Source organism: Acinonyx jubatus, chromosome E1, assembly GCF_027475565.1.
Source record: "Acinonyx jubatus isolate Ajub_Pintada_27869175 chromosome E1, VMU_Ajub_asm_v1.0, whole genome shotgun sequence".
Classification (NCBI taxonomy): domain Eukaryota; kingdom Metazoa; phylum Chordata; class Mammalia; order Carnivora; family Felidae; genus Acinonyx; species Acinonyx jubatus.
The window spans coordinates 2,105,211-2,131,752 of record NC_069397.1 but is presented as its reverse complement, the minus strand read 5'-3'; the positions used below and the strand labels follow the sequence as shown (position 1 = coordinate 2,131,752).

General features: G+C 58.5%; 3 protein-coding genes and 1 long non-coding RNA gene across 7 annotated transcripts in view; 1 reads left to right on the top strand and 3 right to left on the bottom strand.

Annotated features, from left to right (window-relative positions):
* Positions 1 to 234: 234 nt before the first annotated feature.
* Positions 235 to 4,272, bottom strand: EIF5A (eukaryotic translation initiation factor 5A). Of its 3 annotated transcripts, none has more exons than XM_027047783.2 (5): positions 3,767 to 3,883; positions 2,009 to 2,194; positions 798 to 902; positions 499 to 630; positions 235 to 406 (listed from the first exon to the last, which is right to left on the bottom strand). In XM_027047783.2, the coding sequence occupies exons 2-5, from the start codon at positions 2,171 to 2,173 to the stop codon at positions 344 to 346; spliced, it is 465 nt and encodes a 154-aa protein (XP_026903584.1). In that variant the 5' UTR covers positions 2,174 to 2,194; positions 3,767 to 3,883; the 3' UTR covers positions 235 to 343. The 3 variants fall into 3 exon arrangements, with proteins under 3 accessions (XP_026903584.1, XP_026903583.1, XP_026903582.1); XM_027047782.2 differs by having other exon boundaries at positions 3,724 to 3,847; XM_027047781.2 differs by lacking the exon at positions 3,767 to 3,883 and adding an exon at positions 4,088 to 4,272 and having other exon boundaries at positions 251 to 406.
* Positions 4,273 to 15,339: 11,067 nt separating this feature from the next.
* LOC128313486 (uncharacterized) lies at positions 15,340 to 17,593 on the bottom strand. Its single transcript, XR_008294274.1, has 2 exons — positions 17,458 to 17,593; positions 15,340 to 17,076 (listed from the first exon to the last, which is right to left on the bottom strand). It is a non-coding gene; the product is annotated as an uncharacterized LOC128313486 (long non-coding RNA).
* Positions 17,594 to 19,237: 1,644 nt separating this feature from the next.
* YBX2 (Y-box binding protein 2) lies at positions 19,238 to 24,688 on the top strand. The gene is made up of 9 exons (XM_027047771.2): positions 19,238 to 19,517; positions 20,114 to 20,177; positions 21,569 to 21,602; positions 22,463 to 22,552; positions 22,828 to 23,112; positions 23,263 to 23,366; positions 23,661 to 23,838; positions 24,150 to 24,234; positions 24,318 to 24,688. Exons 1-8 carry the CDS (start codon positions 19,253 to 19,255, stop codon positions 24,198 to 24,200), a joined length of 1,071 nt encoding a protein of 356 aa, XP_026903572.1. The 5' UTR covers positions 19,238 to 19,252; the 3' UTR covers positions 24,201 to 24,234; positions 24,318 to 24,688.
* A 1,180-nt stretch (positions 24,689 to 25,868) lies between these two features.
* Positions 25,869 to 26,542, bottom strand: part of SLC2A4 (solute carrier family 2 member 4) — a 32,669-nt gene continuing 31,995 nt past the window's right edge. For both annotated transcript variants that reach the window (XM_053212321.1, XM_027047770.2), the window contains one exon: positions 25,869 to 26,173. In XM_053212321.1, coding sequence (XP_053068296.1) covers positions 25,967 to 26,173 — 207 coding nt within the window. In that variant the 3' untranslated portion in view covers positions 25,869 to 25,966. The remainder of the gene's footprint in view (positions 26,174 to 26,542) is intronic.

The following is a 26,542-nucleotide window of genomic DNA, read 5'->3' as shown; positions in this document are numbered from 1 at the left end:
GTCACTCACTCCTGGCCAAGGGAGCAGGATGAAGGGCAGGGGCTCCCCGACAGATTGAGGGGGTGTGGGGGAAACCGAAATAAAACGTCAAATAAACTGTGTAGGAGGAGTCCAGCCCGGGGCTGGGCCGGAGCTGGGCCAGGCTGGAGGATCACTGCTTCCGCCACCGCCACCCTGGGGAGGAGACACACCTGGTGACACTGGACTGCGCTGTCCATGGTGGGGGGCGACCCTGCTGGGGCAGGAAGGGAAGCCTGGAACAGGACTGAGGCAGGTTTTGTCTGGGACGCGGAGCACGTGCAGGGGCTGGGGACGGGCAGCCGGCACACTCACCTGGGAGCAGTTATTTCGCCATGGCCTTGATTGCAACTGCTGCCTCCTCTGTCATGGCAGACAGCACCGTGATCTGGGGGGGTGGGGGAGGTCAGACATGAGATCAGAGGAAGCAGTGCGAGGAGAGGAGCTGGGCACAAGGCGGGGGGGGGGGGGGGGGCGTACCAGGATCTCTTCTCCGCAGTCATACTTCTGCTCAATCTCCTTGCCGAGGTCTCCCTCGGGCAGGCGAAGGTCCTCTCGCACCTCCCCGCTGTCCTGGAGCAGCGATAGATACCCATCCTGGATGCCAATCAGCTGGGGGCAGAGGAGGAAGGAAGCTGCAGGTTGGCCCAGGTAGGGGGGAGGATAAAGGGTCTGAGGACAAACGTGGCAAACCTCTAACACCAAACCCCTTCTCTGGCCGTTCCCCTCTCTCCCGGTCAGTCTATGGCCACCGACAAACCACTAACCCACCTACATACCTGGAAATCATTCCTTTTGATGTTGGGGACATCCATATTATGAGTCGATGGGCAGATATCTTCGTATTTCTTGCCAGTAAAGATGTCAATACCAACCAGGTGGACCTGTATGTGTGCATCACATGAAAGAGAAACCCGACCAAGCTCTAGGATGGAAAAGAGAAAGGCTCGAGGTGCTCCTGACTGGTGAGAGAAGTCCGACGAGGTTGTCAGGGAAAAGACCAGGGGAGCTAGAACTAAACCAATCAGCCCAAAGAAGCACTAAAGCCTTTAAGAAAGGGAGGCAGAAAGACTGCCCTTGACTTTGGGGTTGACAGCACAAAGAAAACAAGAGGGCAGGCTCCAAGCAGCCAGTTACCCTGAGCTACCAGAACACGGACCGATGTGCCCAGGGGACTGGGAGGACTCTACGCACAACATTTGGAAAAGCATCTGTACGTCAGCATAAAAGGTGAACTTGGGAAAACAGGAAGCAACAAGAAAGGAAGAGCACTGAGAAGAAAACGCTTTGAGGACAGAAAATTATGCAAAGGGAATAAACGCCACAAAAGAACACAGACAAGGACGTAGACGTTGGGAGTGACCCAGGGTGAACCCCGAGCCAACAGAAGACAAACCAACCAGGGAACAAAACCACAAGAACCCCAGCAAGGATAAGTCAGGTCCAGTTTTGGGAGGGCAGCAAAAACTGACAAGCACTAGCAACAATGTCCAGATCCAAAAGAGCGAGGTGGAGGCTCAGGAAACTCCGGGAGAGGGGCAGGCGGAGACACAGTGTGACGCTGCATCGGAGATCGGGGGCGTGGGGCAGGAGGGGATCTGGAAGCTCAAGGTACGCTGGCCCCCTCCAGGGAAAGCTGCTCTGTAGTGGGACTAGAGAAAGCCTGGGAACTAGAACCCCAGGCAAGAAAAACCACAAGTGAAAGCCAAGAAGGAAGGAGCTGCTGACCAGACCACCTGGCAAACTTAGAGACTCACCAGTGGGGAAGAGGACCGGGCACAAGGCAATGACGGGGCACAGGAGGTAACGAAAGGCTGAAGGCCGGGGGAAGGTGGAAGGTAGCCAGGGCTGAGCACTACACAAGGAACTGGGGGGTAAAAAGAGAGCTCCGGGAATGGAGAGGGCTAGGACTGAGGGCAGCTTGCTGCCAGGAGCCCCACGGATGAGGGAAGTGTGGGGAAGGCGAGAGATGGAGAGATCCAATTCTAACCTTGGCATGGCCGTGCTTGCCAGTCTTGGAGGTAGACATCTCCACGATCTTACAGGGCCGGCCTTTGAGCACCACAAAGCCATTCTTACGTAATGCTGAGCACTGCATCGGGAAGGTGGCTGAGGCCCCTGCATCTCCTGTCTCGAAGTCCAAATCATCTGCCATTTTAAGAGGCTTCGATTCCAACTAGAGTCAAAGAGAAGCGGAGTCAGTAGAGGTGGAGGTCGACAGAGCTCTCCATCTGCCCCACTGCTCTCTGGAAACAGGCTTCAGGCTTCCCCAGCCCTCCGTTCCATCACCCGCCTAAATGAAAGTCAAAGTGCCCAGGTTAAACACGGAGTTGGGACCACAAACCTTAAGATGGGGCGTGTGTATGAAGTGGTGGGAACACAAGCCGGACCCCTAGCCCAACTGAAAGCTAAAGGGGTGGCCCGGGAACAGAAGGCTCTGGGGAGTTAGGATGCCAAATCTCCAAGATGGGCAAACGCCTAATTCCTGGGAGGCGGGGGGAGACTCAGGTGTTACTGGCCGCTGAAACCAACCACCCCTCTTCCCCACACAGAACAGGGCTATAATTAGGTGAGCAGCCGCGAGCCAGCAAAAGGGCGGGGCTACCGTAGCGGGGAGAGGGGAGGGTGGAGACCGGAGGACAGGGCCCCACCCGTCTGTTACACCCCCCACCCGATCCACACGCGCCAGTCACTGGTACAGGAAACCACAAGGCCTCTTTGGGGGATTCCCGCCTCTCCAACAGGCCTTTTCCGACACAGCCGAGGGAGAGAAAGTAAAGCTGTTCTCTGACTTCTCCCCCTGCCAAACACCTCCATCTCGTTTCCCAAAGGGAACCCGGGAACCCGGCCTCTCCTCGAGGGCCCTCCCCCTTTTCCCAGGATGCACCGGTCCTGTCGGCTTTTCAGGCCGGGCCTGTGCGCTCAGTGGAAAGTGGAGGAGTGGGCAGCGTGAATGACAATAAAATGAAAGCAAAACGCTGGGAGTAGTGAGTAGCAGAAGTTCTGTTAGGCCGGCAGAGTTGGGGCTCTGAAAGCAGGAGCCCGCAAATCAGACACAAGGAGGAAGACCGTGACAAGGTGAAGAGCACCTATCACAGCGGGGAGCTCCTCTGCTCGGGACTTTAAGGCGCTGTCGGCGCGGCCGAAAAGAGCTGGGCTCCCGTCCAATCGCCCTCAGTCTCCCGTCTCTCCGGCCACCCAGCACGGGAGAGCGCTGCTCGCACCTGGCTGGCCGCCTCACTTCCCAGGGGAGTCGGGGCGGGGGGGTAGCGCGCCAGGGGCCCATGGGGCGGGGGCACGCTAACATATGTCCGCAGCGGGCTCTCCCGGGAGATCAGGTGCGGGCCTCAGCCTTCGCCCCCTCCCCAAAATTCCAAGCTACCCTGGGCGCCCGCCAGGACCGACCACCTCTCTCCGCGCTGGGGGTTGCCGGCTCCCGCCCACCATGTGGCCTCCCGGGGCTTCCGGTGGCCGGGATCTGGGGGGAGGGGTCCCCGCGCTGCCATGCGGCCCCCGTCCACGTTCGGCCATGCGGCCTCCGACCCAGAGGGCAGCCTCCGGTAGGGGGGACACTTCCGGTGCCGCCGCCACCCCCTCCTCAAAGGCCGCGCCAGGCCGGAGCCACGCCGCCTCCCCTCCCCCCCTCTCCGGCCGGCCGCCAGCCCCCCCCCACTTGCCCTCTCACCGAATAGCCCCCTCCCCCACCTCACGTGGCCCCGCGGCGCCCGGTTCTCAACGGCCCAGGTACCTTGGCCTTTCCGGGCCGATCTGGCCCCCGGCCCTCGCCCCGGCGTGGCCGCCCGGCGGCCTCTCCCGCGTGGCGGCCTCGCGGCTCGCCGTCCCCCGCCCTGCGTCGCTTCAACGTCACCCGGCCGGCCCCAACCGTCACCCCGCGCGCCAACCGGGGCGCGCTCCCGCGCCTCTCCGCACCTCGCGCCGCTCGCGGACCGAACCCTGTGCGGCGGCCGCCGCCGCTCCCCTTTGCCCCCTCCCCGACCCTCGAGCAGTTCCATCTCCGCTCCCAAGCCCCAGCCGAGGTTCCGCGCACGCGCGCCCTGCCCGCTCTCACCTCGCGCGAACGCACTGACTCGACCCGGTCCGCCCGCCGCGAGCCCAACCGCTGCCTCCGAGCCCGCTGCCGCCGCCGCCGCCGCCTCTACCGCCGCCGCCGCTGCTGCACACGGGTCTTAGTACGCAGGCGCCGACTCCCCACTGACCAACCAAGCAGCCCTGTGACAGCCGCGCAAGCGTGCTATCTATCCCCTCCGCCCTCCACCCCCGCACTGCGCAAGCGCACAGACCCTCCCCGATCTCCACCCTCCCTCCCACCTTCCCATCCAATGACGCGTACGCGTGACCCCGCCCCTCTCCAACCCAGAGCGCTTCCCACCAGTAGGCAGTGCGCAGGCGCACCCGGTTTTTTAAGCCCTTCAACCTCCTCTTCCCTTCCCGTGATAGACCACTACCCCTACCGGACGGGACTCGCGCCTGCGCAATCAGGAGCCCTGCACTCCACACCCTCCGAAGGGAACGCCTCGGCCTCAGAGCGCATGCGTGTTGGGAATCCTGACCGCCCCTTCCACCTCAGACGTCGTCTGTACGCCGGGCGTTGAAAAGACCACGCCACTGTAGCGCTGGGCTCGGCTAGGACGCATGCGTCTTGGGAACGCCCCACCTCGGCTTTAACTGGACTTAAACGACTCACACGTTTCAGAAAACTTGCATTGCGGGGTGGGCCCCTCGTCTCAAAGCCCATCCCCCCCGTCCACGCATGCGCGCAAGAGCTCTTTCCGCTCACGCTTCCTAGCGCGCTAGTGTGGTCGGGTTACCGCCCATCTCAGCTTCACCTCCCGGCCTCGGGCCTGCCATAGAGTTTCGCCCGGGAGCTAGAGCGCCCGGGTCGCGGCCACCATCTTGTCGATTCCCTGGATGCGGGGCCGCCGGGGCGGCTGCCGTACGGCTGAGCTCTAGGGAGCTTCGCGAGGCATTTATTTCTCCCCGATCCCGGTCCCCCGGCTGCTCCACAGCAGTTGTCTGCGAGCACCCTGGGAAAACTCTAAAGCAGACTGGCGTGTTACGGTTCGCTGACGCTCTCCAGGTCGTGGAAGGCGACCACGAAGCAGGGGACAACCCGTCTCTCGCGGTTTATTTCTCTGGCCCTCCTCCTAGGGAAGAAAGCTGCCGCTTTTCCCGCAACTCTGTGGTCTTCTTCCAGTTTCCAGGTTTCCGGCACTACCCTCGTGGCCACCTGCTTTGCTTCCGCAAACCAGGCGGGCAGCAGTCCTGTAGAGAAGACGAGCAGCCACATACCTGGGCTGGGAGTCCCCAACCCTGGATCCGGTTCTTGTTTTGTTTTAGAATCCCGTGACCTGGTAGATGCGTACCGCAAACACCGGCTTGAATTAATACGTTTATGCGGCGTGGTCCACTATCACTCCCTGTTCCTTCCACTCAGCTTTCTGAAGTTTCCGCCTTTTTGTGAAACGCAAAACCACCACTCCCCTCCTCCCCCCGTAAGGGTCTGGGCGCATTGTTTAAAGCCCCTACCTGCTCTTCTCAAAGATGTGTTTGTCCATATGATCCAACAACTCTCCTAGGTGTATGCCCCAAATCATCAAAAAAAAAAAACAACATTTACTTAAATCTTTGCAGGAAAATATTCACAACAGCGTTATTCACAGTAGTCAGAAGGTAGGAACAACCCAAGTATCCATCAACAGAGGAATGGATAAAGGGGGGGGGGGTGTACAATGGAATATTATTCAGTCACAAAACAGGAATGAAGTACTAATACCTGCTTCCACTAGATGAACTTCAAAAATATTATGCTAAGTAAAAGAAGTCAGACAAAAAAGGTCACATACCCTATGATTTGAATGGCAAGAACTATCCAGAATAGGTAAATCCTAGAAGCAGAAAGTAGATTGGGGGTTGCCAGGTGCTGGGGAATGAGGGGACCAGGGAGTGGGGTTAATGGGCAGGGGGTTTTAGTTTGGAATGATGAAGCGTTTCAGAATTAGGTGAAGGTGGGGGTTGCACAACACCCAATGCTCTAACTGGCACTTCATTGATCTAAAAATGGTTAGTGTTGGGGCGCCTGGGTGGCTCACTGGTTAAGCGGCCGACATAGGCTCAGGTCATGATCTCGCGGTCCGTGCGTTCAAGCCCCGCGTGGGGCTCTGTGCTGACAGCTCAGAGCCTGGAGCCTGTTTCAGGTTCTGTGTCTCCCTCTCTCTGACCCTCTCCCGTTCATGCTCTCTCTCTGTCTCAAAAATAAATAAACGTTAAAAAACAAAACAAAACAAAAATAAAAATGGTTAGTGTCATGCCATGTGAATTTCACTTCAATTACCAAAACTTGTACAGGAATGTTCAAAGCAGCGTTATTCATCATAGCCCAAAAAGCAGAAACTCCTGGAGCCCATCAACTGATGAATAGATAAATAGAGTATGGTGTATCCATACAACGAAATATTACAGGGCAATAAAAAAGGATGGAGTACCGGGTAAATGCTACAACATGGATTAACCTTGAAACGTGTTAAATGAAAGTCGGTCACAAAAGACCACATAGTATAGAGTTCCACTTACATGACATGTCCACAATAGGTAAATCCATGGAGACAGAAAATAGATCAGTAGACACCTAGTGTTGAGAAGTTAGAGGGAAATGGGGACCCAGAGAGGGACTGCTAAAGAGTACAGGGAGGGGCAGAGTATGGCTTTTGTGGTGAAGAAAATGTTCTAACACTGATTGGAGCTATGGTCCCATTCTTCAGATATTAAAAAACACTGAATTGTACACTTTAAATAATTGAATTGGATGATATGTGAATTATATCTCAATCAAGTTATTCCTTAAAAAAAAGTGCTGTCGTCTTTGTGTGACTGTACCTCCTGTGTGTCATGTGCCTGTCTTAATTGATTCATTTCCCTGAGACATTGGTGACGTGTCCTCACTGACCTAAGGCACAGGCTCCATGATATGACAAGGGCACTGAGTGATAACAACCCTCGCCAACTTCCATCCAAAACTCAAAAAAGGCACAGATAATCTTAAATTTGTTTTTGGGGGGCGCCTGGGTGGCTCAGTCGGTTAAGTGTCTGACTTTGGTTGTCACGATCTCACAGTTTGTGAGTTCGAGCCCTGCGTCCGGCTCTGTGCTGACAGCTCAGAGCCTGGAGTCTGCTTCGGATTCTGTGTCTCCCTCTCTCTCTGCCCCTCCCCTGCTCGTGCTCTGTCTCTGTCTCTCAGAAATAAATGTAAAAAAAAAAAAAATGAATAAAACAAATTTTGTTTTTTAAGTTTATTTTGAGAGAGAGAAGACACTGTGCAGGTGGGGGGTGGGGGTGCGCAGAGACACAGAGAGAGAGAGAGAGAGAGAGAGAGAGAGAGAATCCCAAGCAGGCTCTGTGCTGCCAGGGCAGAGCCCGATGCAGGGCTCAAACTTCTCAAACCATGAGATCATGACCGGAGCAGGAACCAAGAGGTAGACGCTTAACAGACTGAGCCATCTGGGCACCCCAAAAGCCACAGATAACCTTGACAAAAGACGGAGTTCTACATACTCAGAGGAAGAAAAGGGCAAAATACTGTTCAGTATTGTAGGGTGATGAGGTACCTGGTACCCGGCCGAAGCACCACAGCATTGCCTGTGTGGAGTCCCCACAGCCCAGGGCAGAGTCCTCAGTTTTGGGAGCCCTCCCAGTTTACGTGGCCAGTCAAATCACTTCTTGAGGGACACCTTTCCTGAGCTACAAGACTAAGGGGGCTTCTCATGTTATGTGCCCGCACAGCAGACATAGAGCCCGTCACATACTGGTGACATCCATTTATGTGTGCAATTGCTCTACTCATGTCTGGCTTTCTCCACTGGAATATAACCTGTGTAGGGTTGGGAACCTGTCTGGTTCGTTATTGTGTTCCCAGCAACTAGAATTGTGCCTGGCAAATACGGTACGCTATCGATCCTAATTTACCGTTGAGGAAAGGTACCGTTGAGGAAAGGCTCTGGCTAATCAGACTCACGACAGATTGGCCAAAAAGTGGGAATATCAGCTTCTCTATAAATGAACTGAAATGGGGAAGAGCAACAGAACGTCTATGTTGGCTGGTCCAACTCTCCGTTCTTGTCTATAAGGAAATGTAAGTGGAAAGACAAAATCTAGTCAAAGAACCTTGACATTGGACAAGGGAATTAGCTACGTGTCCTCCAACGTTTGGTACCACACAGCTCTAAGAACAGAAGAACACAGTGCCTCTGTCCTCATTGTGAAAAGGCCAGTCTGTCTCCCCTTCAAAAAGAATCCTGGAAAGGGAGCCCGGGGGGCTCAGTTAGGCATCCAACTTTGGCTCAGGTCGTGATCTCACAGATCGTGGGTTCGAGCCCTGCGTTGGGCTCTGTGTTGACAGCTCAGAGTCTAGAACCTGCTTTGCATCTGTCTGTCTATCTGTCTCTGTCCCTCCTCAGCTCACTGTCTCTCTCAAAATAAATAAATATTTTTAAAAATCCTTTAAAAAAAAAAAAAGAATCCTGGAATAGTGATGATCTTGGATCAGAACTCCCCTGAAAATCATTGGAGAACCTCTCTGTCTTCTTCTTTTTTTTTTTTTTATGATTTACATACCAAGCAACCCCCTTTAGGTCACATAGAAATTTCTCTCTTGAGAACTGATTTGAATGCACTTGATCAGATTCTATCTTAAGATGGCATTTCTTTCCCACCTTCTGTGGTTACACCCACTCACCAAGATTAAAATTCAGATATTCGGGGAGAACTCTCCAGCTACCCATCTATAGATTTTCAATGCCTTTGGATACTGTCCTGGCAATCCATCGGATTCATTATTTCCTCATTTCTTTCTCAGAGGGTAAGAGTTTAGCGTTCTGCTGAGAAAGAAGTTTGCCAAATAAGTTTGTATCTCTTCTGGTAGACTTTCCAAACCTTCTATTTTGGAATAGCTTTTGCTATGCAGAAGAGTCGCGACAGTGGTATGAAAAATACTTTAAGGACTACCAGGGAGGTTTTGTGTGGTTTTTTTGTTTGTTTGTTTGAAGTTTTTAAATGCTTATTTCTTTATTTTTAATGTTTATTATTGAGAGACAGAGGCAGACGGCGAGTGGGTCTGAGGCAGACAGAGAGAGGGAGACACAGAATTTGAAGCAGGCTCCAGGCTCCGGGCTGTTAGCACAGAGCCCGACACGGGCTCTCAAACTCACAAACTGTGAGATCATGACCTGAGCCGAAGTCGGACGCTTAACCCACTGGGCCCCCGGGGCACCGCAGCAGCAGTGAGGCTTTGGATGGGAACCAACAGTGCGGTGGAGGCTGCATGTGTAGGTTTGTAAGAAGCAATTGTGCACACCTCTTCCTAACAGCACATTCAATAATGTCTTCCTGGAAGCTTGAAATTGACCACAGTGGAAGTGTTTATGGCAGATGTTGTTTTCCATCTCCCAGAGCTGGTTGGTAACATTTAGCAGCCCGCACTGATTGGGAAGGAGGTTCTGACATATAGAAAGTAGTGTTAGGTCAAGCTAGTCTAACAGTAGGGGCGCCTGGGTGGCTCAGTCGGTTAAGCGTCAGACTTCGGCTCAGGCCGTGAACTCACGGTGAGTTCAAGCCCACCAAGCCCGGTGTCGGGCCTGCTTCGGATTTGGTGCACCTCCCCTGCTGGTGCTCTGTCTCTCAAAAAAATAAATAAGTAAATTTTTAAAAAAATAAAGGATTCCAGGATTCTGAGAGTCTTGGGAAGCCATCAGAGCGATGGGGTGTGCAAGCCAGTCACAAGCAGAGCTGGACTTGGGAAGGTGGGTAGGACTGGGGTTGAGGACAAGGCCGCTGTTTTTAGTAGCACTGACCCTCACAGACAGGAAAGGGGCTCCAGGCATATCAAGAGGAATGGTTTTACATGACAACAAAGATTCTGTCAAGTTTTCTTTATCATGAAAATACAAGTCTTTGTGGAAACATTTGGGAAAATCAGAAAAGAAAGAAAAACAAAAACATAACCCCCAGGACCCAGAGGCAGCAACTATTAATGTTTTACCATATTTGCCTACAAACTTTTTTCTATGCCTTTTAAAAGATACATCTGAAACAAAATACTGGGGGGGGGGGGGGGAGATACATCTGAGGGGCACGAGGGGGGGGGCCTTCAGGTCACGATTTCGTGGTCTGTGAGTTCGAGCCCGGCCATCAGGCTCTGGGCTGACGGCTCGGAGCCTGGAGCCTGCTTTGGATTCTGTGTTTCCCTCTCTCTCGAACCCTCCCCGCCTTGCGCTCTGTCTCCCCCTCTCTCTCTCTCAAAAATAAAGAAACATAAACAAATTTTTTTTTAAATATCTGCATCTGTTAGGTGCCAGATACTGGAGACACAGGGGTGGTGACCTTAGCAGTATGGCCCCTTCCCCACAGCTGGGAGGGGGGAAAACAATCGATTGTCAACAAAATATATAACATGTAACGAGCGTTCAGGCCACCTGTCTACCACAAGTGAGTGATGGGCTTATGAACGGCAGTTACCAGAGTCAGAGGAGCTCCTCAGAAGAAGATACCACAGGGATCTTTGTGACTTTGACCTTGCCTCTTTGGAAGCTGAGAAGGAGAGAGTGGAGGTGCGGAAGACGGAGGCAGGCCTGGTTCTGGGCCCGGAGGAGAAGCCCTACCCAAAAGCCCTCCTCATCCCCCATTCTCAGAGGCCTTGCTGAACCTGGGTGTCAGAGAGAGAAGTTGGAAAATGCCGTAGACGGGGGACCAAATGCGGGGAACGTGGGGGCTGAGTGAGCGCCAGGACCGGGCCGAACCCAGCCCAGAAGCCGGTCTTTTGGCAACGGAGAAGCCAGAGCCGAGGAACGTGAGGGAAGCCGGCCCTCAGCAGGATGAGGGAAGGTCTACGAGTTCTGGGGACAGCGGATAAAAAAAGCTTAGCTGGGTACCCACATTTCTTGGCGTCGATAGACCAGCTTCTTGGCTGGTCTAGACCCATGAAAAGGATATCTCAAGATGTGAGAGAGGAGGTGAGCGGGCGATGACATCCGTGTTCAGAGAAGAAAGGTCCAAGGGCAGACGGGGGCCTCACCTCCGACAGGGACTCACGCGCTGAGCTCGCGTCCCAGGCCTGTTCACCTACCCCCAACCCCGATGCCAATCCCCGTTCCCGGCTACCCTCTCGCCTCCTGGCCAGAGCTGGGATCTGGCTCCGCCTCCTGCCCCTGCCGGGCTGACTTCGATGGCGTTGGCATCTCGCCTGCTTCACCACCCCCGTGCTCACCTCTGCCCAGCACCTGTCCCACAGAGCGCGTGGCCGTCTAGCCCGCCGGACTGCGACAGCCGGGTCTGGCTTGTGGTGGGTTGTGAATCCCTTCTCCCTCCCGGGATGCCTCCTCTCCTGTTCAGGATGTGCGACCCAGCCTAGAATACCAGATTCTTGGGGCGCCTGGGGGAGCTCAGTTGCTTGAGCATCCGACTCTTGATTTCGGCTCAGGGTTCGTGGGTTCGAGCTCCACATCGGGCTCTGTGCTGACGGTGCGGAACCTGCTTGGGATTCTCTCTCTCCCCCCCTCTCTCCCTCCCTCTCTTCTCTCTCTGTCAAAATAAATAAATTTTTATAAAAAAAAGAATACCGGACGGGACTCGGACAAGCAAGGGGACTCCCCCGCTTGGGGCCCAAGTCTCCTGCCCCTTTAGAGAGGAGGGAGTCTCTCTTCCCACCAACCCTCGGTGCATCCAAGCAGCCGGTCTTCAGGGCTCCCCTGGCCTCCCAGCCCGAGGTGTAATGTCAGAGTTTGCTCTACCTCGGTGCCTTCCGGAGCCTGGAGCCTGGCGCGAGGCCTACATCCCCATCAGTGGTGTCAGTCCTCTGGGACCATTCGATTCAACCAAGAGCCCAGTGAAGGGCTTTAGATCACCATTCAGGGGCCGGCTCGGTCGGTGGAGAACAAGTTCCCACCTGGATTCAGGCCCTACGCAACCCACCGCTTCCCTACAGGGCGCGTGCAGGCCCCCTGCACCCCCCACAGCCCGCGTCACACCTTCCCTGCTCCTGGGTCACTCACTGTCTGGGGGCGGCTTCCTCAGCTATGACAATAGAGAGAGGAACCCTCTACCTCCTAGAGAGCTCACGTGACCCTGCCCGCGTGCGTGTGTGTGTGTGTGTGTGTGTGTGTGTGTGCAGATTCCCAGGTGGATGCCTCTGGCTGGGATTGTCCCCAGCCTGACTCGACTCTCCTCCAACCATCCGCCCCTGCTCTCCTGGCCGGGGTCTCCAACAAGCCCCACACCAAGCCCCTGCCTGTCTGCGCCTCCCGGGGGCTGCTCAGTGAAATCAGCATCGTCACCCACGGTGGGAGTGGGGGGGAGCGAAAAACCCAGATTTCTTGATTCCTTTCCCCTCACCCCCACATCCAGCCCTCCACCAAGTCCTGCAGACCCTGTTTCCAAAACGTATCTCATACCGGCCCCCATTCCTCCCCCCTCGCTGCTGCCACTCGAATCCGCACCCCCATCACCTCTGCCTCTGGCCGCTCTATGTCCCACAGGGCAGCCAGACGATGTTTTAAAAACAGATGGAGTAGGGCCACCCCCCCCCCCGGGGGGGCTCAGTCGGCTGAGTGTCGGACTTCAGCTCAGGTCATGATCTCAGGCTTCGTGAGTTCGAGCCCCGCATCAGGCTCTGTGCTGACAGCTCACAGCCTGGAGCCTGCTTTGGATTCTGTCTCCCTCTCTTTGCCCCTTCCCCGCTCACCTTCTGTGTCTTTCTCTCTCTCTCAAAAATAAATAAAAACAAGCAAACAATAAATAAAATCTTTAAAAAATAAATTTGTTAATTAAAAAAAATTTAACGTTTGTTCATTTTTGAGAGAGAGAGAGAGAGAGAGAGAGAGAGAGAGAGAGAGATCATAAGCAGGGGAGAGGCACGAAGAGAGGGAGACAGAGATTCCCAAGCAGGCACCACGCTGTTAGAGCAGAGCCTGACGTGGGGCTCGAACTCACGAATGGGGAGATCATGACCTGAGCCGAAATCGAGAGTTAGATGCTTAACCGACTAAGCCACCCAGGTGCCCCTATTTAAAAAATATATAAATAAATCAGGCCATATGACTCACTCCCCCTTTTAAAGCCCTCAAACGCTTCCTATCACTTGTGGAATAAAATCCAGATTCCAAAGTTTTCATTTCTCAGGCTTTGCCTTTCTTGCCCTCCTCTTTGTCCATTAAACTTTTTCCTCCAATGGGCTCAAGCTTTTCTGCCTCAGGGCCTTTGCACGAGCGGCTTCAAGCGCCCGGAACCCTCTTTTCCTCATCCTTTCCTTCGGCTCTCTTCTTCCCATGCTTCAGGTCACCGCATAGGCTGTGACACCTCCCCTGGCGGTGGGGGCCTGGTGGCCCGATTCTAGATTCGCCCCCCCACATCTTACTCTCTATCACACCAGTCTGTGCCTTTCCTTCATGGCTTGTGATCATATCTGTAATTATCGTGTGCATCCATTTCCTTATTTCATCGTGGGGCCTTCTGGAACGTGAGCTGTCTGGGGGCAGGGAACGCGCGTGTCTTGTCCACGACCGTTTCCGCAGCACCTTTTATTTATTTTTTTTATAGCGCCTGGCACACAGTAGGTGCGCCACAAACGTTTGTTTGGGAGACGTAAATGAAGAGGCACATTTGACCGTAAACCACCTGACGTCTTTAGGAGATTTGCAGAGTGGTCCGCGAGCACTGCAGGGGCCGTTACAGCTGCTAGTGCCCTTGCCTCCCTCGCTATGAGGCCAGAGGAAGGTAGTCCGTAAGTGTCCGTGAAATTAAGGCAAGGCAGGAATCCCTGGGCTTTGGGGACAGATTTAGCGTCACGGAAGCTGCGATGTACAGAGACGCACGTGTAGCCACGTTGCCTGCTAGAACTCTCCGTGACCACAGAAGTGTTCCGCAGCCGTGTTCCATCCCTGTTCCCGAACCAAATGTGGATTCCGTATTTCATTTCATTTTAACTGGACTCAAATGGCCACAGGTCGCTAGTGACTGCTGTATCGGCCCATTCAGACAATGGGAGGACCCGTCAGGAGGGAGTGAGGGGCCGGGGTGAGTAGAGACTCATTGGCAACAGGAAGAGAGAGGGCTGGATGGTGGGCCTTTAGAGCTAAGTTCACCTTGGGTCTTTGACTGTCACCCGTGAGCCTTTAATGAGAAGTCACGGCAGAATAGAGTATTTCATTCATTCGTTCATAAGTTTGCTTGGTTATTTTGTTAACCTCTCACCCCCTTCTTCCCTGCCTTTCTGTAGGGAATCATGCCGTTGTGTATCTCTTTAAAGTTTATTATAAGAGAGAGAGGGCGCAAGCAGGGGAGAAGCAGAGAGAGAGAGACTCCCAGGCAGGCTCCACGCTGTCAGTGCGGAGCCTGATGTGGGGCTCAGTCCCGCGAACGGGGAGATCATGACCTGAGCTGAAATCGAGAGGCGGACGCTCAACCGACTGAGCCACCGAGGCGCCCCTCCCTTCTGGTTTTGACGTATTCTGACCAGATGTGACTTGTTGTTTGTGGGGCTGTGTTTTTTTTTTAAGTAAGTGAGCCTGCGTTCTTTCTCGTTTGGTTTCCTATTCTTTTTTCTCTAAGGGCCGTGTTGTGAGGGTCCGTCCGTGTTGTCACAGAGCACGGGGCCTGTCACGGGGTCACTTCTAAGTGCTGCATGACACTCTGGGTGGACACCTACCACGTTTTACCCAGCACGCGCCCAGCGATGGACGCCCGGGTGGCCTCCCCGTTCCCAGGCACGTCTACGTGCACATCTGTGAAAGGAATCTCTTTGTGTCGTGTGCCCCGCAGATGAGTTGCTGGCCATAGACAATGTGCACGTGGAAGGTGCCTGAGTATCGCGAAAACCAAAATGCATTTCAGAAAGATGTTTCGGAGGGCGCCGGGGTGGCTCAGTCAGTTAAGCGTCCGCCTCTCGGCTTCCGCTCAGGTCACGCACGATCTTCCGGTTGGTGGGTTCGAGCCCCGCATCGGGCTCTGTGCGGACAGCGCAGAGCCAGCTTGGGGTTCTCTCTCTCCTCCTCTCTCTGCCCCTTCCTTGCTGGTGCTCTCTCTCTCAAAATAAAATAAACTTAAGGGATGCCTGGGTGGCTCAGTCGGTTAAGCGTCCGACTTCAGCTCAGGTCACGCTCTCGAGGTCCCTGAGTTCCAGCCCCGCGTGGGGCTCTGGGCTGATGGCTCGGAGCCTGGAGCCTGCTTCCAATTCTGCGTCTCCCTCTCTCTCTGCCCCTCCCCCGTTCATGCTCTGTCTCTCTCTGTCTCAAAAATAAATAAACGTGAAAAAAAATAAAAAAAAAACTTAAAATAATAATAATAAAAGATGTTTCTGGCTGCCTTCATTTATCCAGTCAAGTAGTTACCGGTCACCTACTACGTGTTGGGTATAGTTTGAGGCACTGAGAATACAGCAGTGGACAAGACAGACAAGATCCCAAGCTTACAAATTACAAACAAGCAAATGTCAGGTACGAATAAATACTACGGTGGAAATCAAGCAGGGCAGCGGGACGGCGGTGGGACAGGCTAAGCTGGTGTGAGGTCCATTGTGCAAAATGGACTGGAGAGGGCAGTTCTGAGGGCGAGGAAACCACGCAGGGGGGAGGCCACTGAGCTGATGCGGGTGAGAGATGCCGACGGTGTGAACCAGGTGGGGGCGGTGGGGTTCACATCTCTGCGACCCGATATGGTGGAACCTTTTCCCCGGACAGGGGACCCTGGAGATTTCCCGCTGGTAGCTGGCCATCGTGGGTCTGGGGCTCAGGTGGTCCGGGCTGGGGGGTCACTGGGTTCAGGTTGTCTTTGCCTCCCTAGGGCTGGCATTAACGAAATGCCACAAGCTCGGTGCTTAAGAAGGTAGACCCCTAACAGGTCATATTTGAAGCAGTGGGGGTGGAGGGGCCTCCACGGGAGGGGTCACAGAGTCAGAAGAAGAGAAGAACTGGGGGGCTCTGACCTCCAGGAAGGGGCGAGGGAGAGGCTGAGGAGTCCCTGAAAAAATCTGAGAGCCAAACGGTCTCCGTGGGCATCTGCCACGTGGACGGAGGCGGAGGAACGGGGGCAAGCAAGGGTCCGTCGAACAAGGTAGTGCGACCGACATCAACGCCGGTCCCGGATGCCGGGCCTGGGGGAGAAGCAGAGCCTGCGTAATGCGGGCGGCCTCTCAAGACACTTGGTTGGGAAGGAAGAGCCTGACATGTGGAAAGTACTAGAGGGGAGGAGGAAGGTGGAAAAGTGTAGTCCCAGCGCGGTGGCAGGAGGCTGGTGACTCAGAAGAAAGGTCCTGGAGTCAGGCTGCTCTGCATCTGAACCCCCCGCTTGGCCGGTTCCAGAGCTGTGTGGTCTTGGGCTGCTGGCTTACCTCCACTCTGCCTCAGTCTCCTTATCTGAAGAGTGGGTATAACGATAATAGTACCCACTCCCCAGGGTTGCCGTGAGGAATTAATGACCGAAGTCCCCTAGGCTGCTTAGCACAGTGTGTGGCACATAGTTAGGTGCTAAAAAAAAATCTCAACTCTGACTGCTCTCGGGTAAAAAAAACCCCCCAAAACCAAAAACACCAACAAGACAAGGAGGAAGTTTCAAGAAGGACGTGTAAATAATATCCGATGCGGCAGAGGGGACAAGGAGACGGGCAGAGGGCGGAGAAAAGGTCAAGGATCTGGCAGTCCTAGTAGAGCTTGGAAGGAGGGGAAGACGGAGGCAAAGGCCGCGGAAGAGTCGACCGGGGAAGAGAAGGCCGCAGGGTCTGTGGCACTTTCTGGAGCAGCGGAGGAGAGAGAGAGAGAGAGAAAGAGCGAGCGAGCAGGTGTTAGAGGGGAGAGGGCGGAAGCTCTGGTTTGGGCTGCGAGGAGACGTGTGTCGCCAGGAGGATTTGGCACCGGCTCTTAAATCTTTCAAACAGCGTCTCCGTTTGACATCGCACATCTTCTTCTCTGCAGGAGCCGCGAAGGGCCACAGTGAAGGAGGCGTTGTTTTTCGCGTTTTGTTTGGTTTTAAACCCGTGAACGAGGCGGGCGAGACAGCGAACTTCAAGTGGACGGGAGCAAACGGAAAGAGAGCGACAAAGGAGGACCCTTTTTGCCGGGATGCCCAGAGCCCTGGCTACCTCAAGCCCCTAAACATCTGTAAATCCCCAGAAAATCACCCGTGCAGACCCTTCAACGCAACAGGGAAATGAACTGCTTCTCTCGGTGGCAGCTAATTCCTGACCGTGGAGATAGGGAGGATGTTACTGTTGTAGGAGTAAGCGTCGTTTCCTGTCGCCAGGCGCCTGCCCCTCAGCGCCCTCACCCAGAGGTCTCCTGACATCTTTTCTTAAAAACTCTTACCGCAAACAGGGCTCATCTTTCCTATGAGCTTCCTCTCCTGTCACGGTTTAACCAGCCCACACCTGCCCTCTCTCTGTACCTTTTGCGTGCTTCCTCTGCTGCCGGGGCCGCACTGGGAGGTCTCCTGCTCGCCTTGCCCCAGCCCTGCCCTCGTCTGCTTGCCTCGATCTCGGGGCTGGACACAGGTACACGGGTCCTTAACAGTCCGAGGGAGAGTGGTCATTTCTGCATCCTTCGCGGCCTTGCCTCTTGATTTAATTGTTCTCCCGCTTTTTTTTTTTTTTTTTCTATCCGCGGTGCCGGCTGCGCGGGGACACAGAACTGTCGCCTCGGACAGCGCCGGAGGGGTGGGGCGGGCGGAGTAAGCCGCAGGTGGCAGGACCGCGAGGAAGGCGGCGCCGGCGCCTCCGGGAGCGGCCGGCAGAGGGCGCGCCGGGACCGGGATTGGAGCACGGCCGCCGGAGAGCCGCCGCCGAGCCTGGCGCGGACCCCGGGGCTGGAGAGGCGCGCTTGGGGCCCGCGGCGCGTAGGGGCACGAAGGCTGGTCCACGCGCACCGTCCCGGCTAAAAATACGCGCTGCCCGGGTCCGGCAGCGGGGGCGGGGCGGCGGCCCTCGGGAGGAGCGACTCTGGAGCCGCACTACTCTGGGAGGGAGATCGCAGCTCCGGGCCGAGCACCCGGGCTCCGGGGAAACCTGGGGCAAGCTTCGCGCCGGGGCCTCAGTCTTCCCATCTGTGCAATGGGGACCATCCGATTACTCAAGAAACAAGTGAGCGTCCACGTTGTGCCAGGCAGTGCTGCAAGCGTCAGGCACGCCCACCAGCTCCGTCCAGCGCAGCGGGGGCACAGGGCGAGATACGCTCATATTTTCAAAAAACGCCCCGAGAAAAGGAAAGGATGACGTGATGGTGAGGAGTGATAGGTCAGCCGGTACTTGAAAAGGTTGCTCTGCAAATCACGGAGGTGCGTTCTAGGTGGCGGCAAGCGCAGGTGCAGGCAAAGAAGGAAGGCGGGGGAAGCTGCGGGGAGCCGGACATCACGGCGGCGACGGTCCTTGGGGAGGCCTGGAAAGGGCTCGGGGGGAGCTCTCTCCTTTAGGGCGCTGACTGCGCGGACAACGGAGTCGTGCATTCCGCTCTCCGTGCGTCCCACCTCAAAAATAAAAGTGGGAGCAATTGCGAGCTGGGAGAGTGGTTCTTCCGCGGCGCCTGGAGGCTCGCTCGGCGGGCGGGGACCCCGGCCCGGGGCGTGCGGGGCATCCCCCGGGCCGGGAGGAGGCGGTGTGCGGGCACGTGCCGCCTCGAGGGCAGAGATGAGTGGTGCGGCGCGCAGCCAGAGCGGAGGCTGCGGGCGCCGGCCGCGCACCCGGGTCGTCAGGGGCAACCCCGAAGCTGCGCCCCCCGCCCCGCCCTGCGCGCACAGGCCAGGTGGCGGTTGGGGCGCGACCAGCCCGTTTGATTTCCCGCGGCCGGTGGAAAGGGGCGGAGGGGGAGGGGAAAGGGGCCGTCGGCCAATGGGCTGGGGCGGGGAGGTCACGTGACGGCCTCGGGGCGGGGCCCAGGTGTACTTACGAGGTGGCGAGCCCGGGTCTCGGCCTCCTTGCGAAGCCCGGGAGGCGTGGCCGGCGTGCGGGCCGGGGCGGGGGGGCTGCTCCGCTGGGATTGGCCCGGGGGCGGCAGGCGGGGCCTGCGCGCGCCGCGGCTGCGGGCTGCGATTGGCCTCGTCCCGGGGCCCGCTGCCGGCGTGCGGGCGAGGCTCGGGGCGCGAGGACTGAGCGGGGCGACGGGTTTGCGAGCCGGGGGGAGGGGCCGGGGCGGTGGCGGCGGCGGAGGAGGCGGTGGCGGCGGCGGGGGCCGGTACTGGACCCGGCGGGATGAGCGAGGCGGAGGCGGCAGCGGTGGCGACCGCGGCGACGGTGCCCGCGACGGCGGCAGGGGTGGTAGCGGTGGTGGTACCGGTGCCCGCGGGGGAGCCACAGAAAGCAGGCGGCGGGGCAGGCGGCGGGGTCGGAGCCGCCTCGGGCCCCGCTGCCGGGACCCCCTCGGCGCAGGGTCCCCGTACCCCGGGCAACCCGGCGACGGCAGCCTCGGGGACCCCCGCGCCCCCGGCCCGGAGTCAGGCGGACAAGCCGGTGCTGGGTGAGGGGGGGCGCGTGCCAGAGCGGCTCTGAGGGTGTCGACGGGCTGGGGGAGGAGTGTCGTGGAGCCCACAGAACCCGGAAAGCCGAAGGCGGGCCTGGCCCCGGAGGCTCGAAGGACTAGCTGGGCTGGGGAGAGCTGACCCAAGCGTGTTCCCCTGATGGGAAGTCCTGCCGCGCCTCCCTGGCAGCAAGGGCGCGGTGGGTAGGTCCAGCTAGGGTCTGGGGCACGTCCCCGCGGCGGGAGACTTGGCCTGGTTGACTCAGCCCGGGCAGCAGGTGCGCTAGGAACCCCTAGGGCAGGACTTGGTGGGCCTGGTGAGTACTTAGTTCTAGGTGAAGGACCCGGATTTGTAGCTCACGAGGAACAGGACGTAGGGATGGAAAGGTCATGAAAGCCTGAGCCCTGCTGTACGGGCGCTTCAATTTGGGGGAACCGGGTCAGGATTGCCTTGAAGCCACTGGGCGAAACTGGTGGCTTCAAGTGGCGCTTCATAGGTCACGGGGAGGTAGGTTGGATCTGGAGTGCCTCCAAACTGAGTCCGACTCTCTCTCTTCCCCCCGTCTTCTTGTCCCCACTGCGCTTCTGCCTGGCAGCGATCCAGGTCCTGGGCACCGTCAAGTGGTTCAACGTCCGGAACGGTTACGGATTCATCAACAGGTATCTGAGAACCCCAGGTGTGGGGGGGTGGGGTGGGGGGGACGGGTGTTTTCCAGACTGGCCTGTGGGGCTGGACACCTTCCCAGCCCCATCTCTACCCCTGCCGAGGCACGTGGTTGCAGTGTCCAGCTGACGCTGATTGAAAGTCTTTAACCACAGCACAATCGTGGGCGGGGATGGAGCCGCCTCGGGATCTTCAAGGGCAGCAGAGAGTTAATGATCTAGGAACTTGGCCAACCTGGCTCCGGGCCTCCCGCTGCTCGTCTGTCTCACCTTGTGCTTTGGTTTGCTTCACCTCTGGGGCCGAATGTACCTGCTGTCTGCGCCTCGGGGCTCGGGGCTGGAGTCCTCACTCGTTTCCCGTGCAGGGCGGCTCCCAGCACGGTCCCCTGACTCACCGCCCTTAGAAAGGGCGGCTGGCTCATTTGAATCCCCCACCTGACGGGCCGGCCGGAGGCCGGTGCCGGCTGGGGGCTGGGGCCGAGGCAGGAAGCCAGCCCCCGCAGACAGAGGCGGCTGCTGCTGCTTCTCTTCGGTTGGGCTGCTGGGAGCGACTGTGGTGGCTGATTGTGAGCAGAGCCAGGTCTCCCCCAGCAGGCCCTTCCCCAGCCCGGGCACCCTGCCCAGCCCAGCCCTCCTGGGAGGCCCCAGTTCCCTCTTAGCAGGCTGACCTTTGTACAGATCCAAGTGCTTTAAAGCTAGAACATTTGATCTAGGGAAGGATCCCTCCCTAATTCTGGAAACTGAGGACTCCCGGGAGGTTCTGAAGGAAAACCTTTGCGTTCTCCCCTCCCCGCCGTGGGATGCTAGGCTAAACTGGGGTAACGGGCGAGCAGGCAGAGAGAAGGATCGAGTATGATCTTGTTTCTCATCCTTGGTCCCTGGGTGTGTTGAGTGGGGGCCTGACCCTGGGGTTCCCCTCTGGGCTGAGGGCGAGAATAAAGTCTTGGGGATGTTCAGAGCAGGCTCTTGACAAGTTGTCCCCTTCTCAGACATATTCTGCTCCTCCGCCCGCACCCCACCTTCCTCCTTGACTATAGGAGGGAAGACACGGGGATTTTCCAGCCGGGATGGGGGTTGGAACGGAGGGGGTGCTGGCCAGGGACAGTTGTACCCAGTCCTGCCAGGTCCTACGGTGCCCCTGGGGTGGAGGGTTGCGTCCTCAGCAAGTAAGAGCTGGCCCAGCTTCTTCAAGGTGACTTTGCACCCCTCCCCCCACCCTTACAAAGCCCAGCCTTTTCAGGGAGGTTTTTGGGGCTTCCAGCTCCTGTCCCCCCATGCGTCCTGTGTACCCCCAAGAAGCCAGGGGATGCTGGCCTGCTGCTTTGAGGAACAGGCAGCTGGGGAGGCCTCACCAAGGTCCCCCCCTAACAACCCCTCCTGTTCTGCAGGAATGACACCAAGGAGGATGTCTTTGTTCACCAGGTAAGTGCTGGGTCGTCTTTGGGTGGGGGGGAGAACCCACCCTCTCCTGGGAGGCCTGTCTCGTAACCCTTAGCCGCACACAGCGTTTCTCCTGACTTCCCCTCGCACAGCGTGCCCCGCAGGAAATGGTCCCCCTCCACCCGCCTCAGGTGCCTGTGTTAACCACCATGGGCCCCACTTGTGTCAGGGTGTCTTTGGGAGAAGCAACTTGTTGCCCTCTGGCCACGGCATGCTCACTACCTACATCGGGACGCGCTGACACAAGAAGGAATCCTAGGCAGTGTTCAGAGGCAAAGGACACAGGCTAGCGATACTTGGGTGCGCTGGTTCTCAAAGTGCGGGCCCGCGGCAGCAGCATCACCTGGCGGCCGGATTCTCGGGCCCCACCCCAGACGTGCCGAATCAGTCAGGCTCGGGGCAGGAGCCCGCCCACCTGTTGTAACGAGCTCTCCAGGTGATGCTGATGCGGCCCCGGTTTGAGAACCGCTGCCGTGGCGGCCGGAGCTCCCAGGTAAGAGGCGCGGCGCGTTTATCCGCTTTGCCACTTCGGACGCCTCCGCTGTGTGTTCTGCCTTGAGTTCTAGTCTCTGGCCGCCCTTTCGGAAACCCCTGCGGGGCGAAGGGAGGAGGGAGTGCGCCCTGGGGCGGTGCTGAGGGCACAGGCTGCCGGGAGGCCCTAGTTCGCGGCTTCTCCCCCGCTGAGCTGGGCCTGCCTCCGCGCTCACCCTGCGGCCCGGCCACGAGGAAGGAAGGTGCTGAAGACCGAGAAATGGGGTGGCGGACCCGGCGGGGGTGGGGGGAGGGGGGAGGGAGGCCGCGGGCCCGCTGCCCTCACCTTCCCGTGGCCTTTCCCCTCCCAGACGGCCATTAAAAGAAACAACCCTAGGAAGTTCCTGCGCAGCGTGGGCGACGGGGAGACGGTGGAGTTCGATGTCGTGGAGGGAGAGAAGGTTCGGGCGGCGGCGGGGGACGGGGCCCGTTAGCCCGGGGACTCCAGACCGCATCCCTGCCCCGCACCCGGTGACCTCCGGGCTTCTCCGTCCTGCACCCAGCACTTGCCGGCGTCTGTCGTCCGGCCCCCACCCCCCGAGGGTCCGGGAGCCGCTCTTTCCTTCCCCGGGGGAGGCAGGCAGGAGCCGGAGGGAAGCGGGACGCGGGGAAGGAGGTTCGGGACCGCGTGTGGCTGGGCCAGGGTCTCACGGCGCGCTCCCCGCCCCCTCCCCAGGGCGCCGAAGCTGCGAACGTAACTGGGCCGGGGGGCGTGCCAGTCAAGGGCAGCCGCTACGCCCCCAACCGACGCCGGTTCCGCCGCTTCATCCCCCGGCCGCGCCCGGCCGCCCCGCCGCCCATGGTGGCCGAGGCCCCGTCGGGCGGGACGGAGCCAGGCAGCGAAGGGGAGCGCGCCGAGGACTCCGGGCAGAGGCCCAGGCGGCGGCGCCCGCCCCCCTTCTTCTACCGACGGCGCTTTGTGAGAGGCCCTCGGCCCCCCAACCAGCAGCAGCCTATAGAGGTGAGGGGGCCTGGGGACGCGGAAGCCGCTACCACCCCGGGAAGGGCGCCCGCGAGAACAGAGACCCCCGGAGGGCTGGGAAGGGCCGCCGACGCCCGGCGCCGGGCGGCCTCGTTCCCCAGGCTCCCCCAGGCCTTCGTGTGTTCCTAGGGCACCGATGGGGTGGAGCCCAAAGAGACAGCCCCATTGGAGGGGGATCAACAGCAGGGAGACGAGCGGGTCCCCCCACCCAGATTCCGGCCTAGGTACCGAAGGTGAGAGTCCCTCTCTGGGGCTGTCTTCCCTCTGCTGTCCGGCATTGGGCCCTCCCGGGAAGGGGGAAGAGCCAAGTTCTAGGAGAATCTGGAGCTGGCGGTGAGGGGCTGGCAGTTCCGTGATGGCTGATAAGGGGCCCGGTGGGGGAGGGCGTTGGAAGCCTGGCTCCTGGGGCGGGGGTGCCGGATGGGGAGGCACCACGGTCCCCCTCTGCTGGGGGAGCCCCGGAAGGGAGGGAGGTGGGGCACACTGGGTCCCTGCTCCCCCCACGGCCCTCCTGCTCCTCTCCCCAGGCCTTTCCGCCCCAGGCCGCCCCAGCAGCCTACCACAGAAGGTGGGGATGGTGAGACCAAGCCCAGCCAGGGCCCCGCGGACGGGTCTCGGCCCGAGCCCCAGCGCCCACGAAACCGGCCCTACTTCCAGCGGCGGCGGCAGCAGCCGCCCGGACCCAGGCAGCCCGCAGCCCCGGAGGTGAGCACCTGGGCCGCTTGGGGGGTGGGGGGCAGGTAAGAGGAGAGGCTGGGGCCCACTCGCCCTCTTTCCCTTTCCCCTCACCCAGCTCCGCCCCCCACCTGAACCAGAGGGCCCAGACTGCAAGCCCCCCCCATCCTCCAGGACACGCAGCCCAGGAGCCCCCTGACCCCAAGCCCCTGCAGACCCCTCTCTTGCGCTGCTTGGAGCCACTGCGGCCGCTCGTGGGTGTGAGCTGGGGAGGAGCGGAAAGAAAAAGGGTGCCTGCGAGAAGGCTGGGGTCCGGGGCTGACCGCCCCTGTTCTCTCTAGACCTCAGCCCCCATCAACAGTGGGGAGCCCCCCACCACCATACTGGAGTGACCCCAACTCAAAGGACACATAGAGCTATCATCTGGTGAGCGGCGGCCCCGGTGCCGGGCAGTGGGGCGCTGTGCCTGAGGAGTCCCCACTCACGATTTATCCGTTTCTCTCTCTCAGGTTATCTGCCAGTTTTTCCAACTGCTCTGTACTCCCCCCCCCCCCCCAGCACCCCCTCCCCCCTTCCCCCAGTTCCTGACATGGAAACAGCGGCTTTCCCCTTTTCCTTGAGACTCAGGAGGGCCCAAACAACCGCCTTTTGCTTTCTCTCTCTCCCACCGTGGGTGGAGGGAAGGGACTCAGCCTTCTTGTTCAGAGGCCCCACCGCCCTGCCCTGAATCAGCCTGAGAAGGAACCAGCCGGCCCTTACCTCCTCCTGGTTGTTCTTTCCCACCCAGTTTATTTTTCGTCTCCCTTCCAGCCCGTCCCTCTGAAGCCATTTTATGAACCGTCATGTACCACCTGAGCCTCCAGTAAAAACGAAAACAGGCTTTTCTGTGGTCTTGTCTCTGCCTCTTTTCTGTGGAGAATCACTCAGGCCTCGAGCCCTCCTCCTGGCGTCTCTGGCCCGTGAGAGTCCCTTTCCCATCTGTAACCTGGGGCTGGTGTCTCTCCTGCAGGATGAGTGGTCTGGAAAGTCCTGAGAGCAGCTCTGGCACTTTCGGCTCCAACTTACTGCTCATTCGCCGTCGATAAGAGCAATGACTGGGGGTGCCCAGCAGGCTCGGTGTAGAGCCTGTGACTCTTGATCTCAGGGCCGTGGGTTCAGTCCCCATGTCGGGTGTGTGTTTTGTGTTTTTTAAAACCATGACTAGAAACAAGTGGGGGCGGAGTGACTGCCTATGGAGGATTCTTTGGCCTTGAGCTAAGGCAGGGTGAGAGAGACAGCGGGGGGAAGGGGAGCTGTGCTCGCTGTCCAGCCGGTCCTTGGGTGCCCCCACGACAGGACGCGCGTCTCGTACGGCGACTTTATGTCTGCATCTCCTATATACACGTGGTACAACAGACCTTTGGTTCCTTCCCCCTGCCCCTTTTCCAAACATATACAAAAATATCGAAAGGCTCCTCCCACCCCGTTTACAGGCCGCCTTTCAAATTCCTCTTTCCCTTAGTTGGTCAAAAGCTTGTGGGTACAACACCCTTCGGGTCGGGAGAAGAGACCAGAGCAGGGCCCCCTCTCCCCGCGCGTTGGCCCGTGCTCCCCTCTTGCCCCAGAAGGTTGGGCCCAGAGGGCTGAGCCTGCCAGGGGAGGGGAGCGTAGGCCCTGGGAGGGGTCGAAACCGGACCCGCTTGGCCCAGGGTCTATGAGGCAAGAACTCAGAGCAAAGTGCCAGAGGAGGAGGGCGAGTCCGAGGTGGCAGGGGCCACGGCTCTGGTCCTCTCTGCTTCAGTCTGCCCACTAAACAAACGGTCCCCGGGCCTCCCCTCCCCGCAGCCCCCCTTCTCTAGCAAGGGAGCCACGTCTTCTGGAACTGGGGGGGGGGTGGGTGGGGTGGGCCACGGAGGAAGGAGGGGGCGAGACGGGAGAACGGCCCACCCTGACGGCCACAGCCTAATCACACCACATCAATAATCCACGAGTCACACGAGGGGAATGAGGCGTTGCCAAGACCGCCCTTCCCTCCAGCTTCCCGACCCCCCCAGGCTGCAGGGGCTCCTCCGCCCTGGAAGTAACAGGGAAGAGAGGGTTAAAGTGCACAGGTGAGGAGGGGGTCTGGGTGGGGGTGGGGGTGGGCGAGAGCACGGCCCTCCCGCCCCTGCCAGGCCCCTCAGTCATTCTCATCGTCCGGCCCCAAGTACTCCAGTTCCGTGCTGGGCTTCACCTCCTGCTCTAAGAGAGAGGGCGTCCGGCGGAAGTCGGCAGAGATCTGGTCAAATGTCCGGCCTCGGGTCTCAGGCACTCTTAGGAAGGTGAAGGTGAAAAAGCAGAGCAGAAGGACCGCGAACAGAAGGAAGACGTATGGACCCATCGCCTCCTGGACAGGCGGAGGAAGAGGTGTTGACAGAGGGGAGGGCGGGGGGGGGGGGTGCTACACACACAGCAGGTGGTTCCTTCGTGGGGCAGGGGGAACAACCAGGAATGAGAATGGAGGGAGGAAAGGATTCTCCGTTCCCCAGCCTCTCTCGGAATTTTTCGCCGTCTTTACCATGGTGAGGGCCAGAGCGTTCCGCTCAGCTTGGATCCCCAGCCACCTGCAGTGTGGACGTGAAGCTGGGCGTGTTACTCTGCAGTTACACCACAGCTCGGAGGCCCTTCTGTCGTTACCCCTTCAGCTCCCTTGTCTCCTTCGACTCTAGTGGAGCAGGTGGTCTTCAGGGCCCACGTGGTCCACCAGAGCGACCCT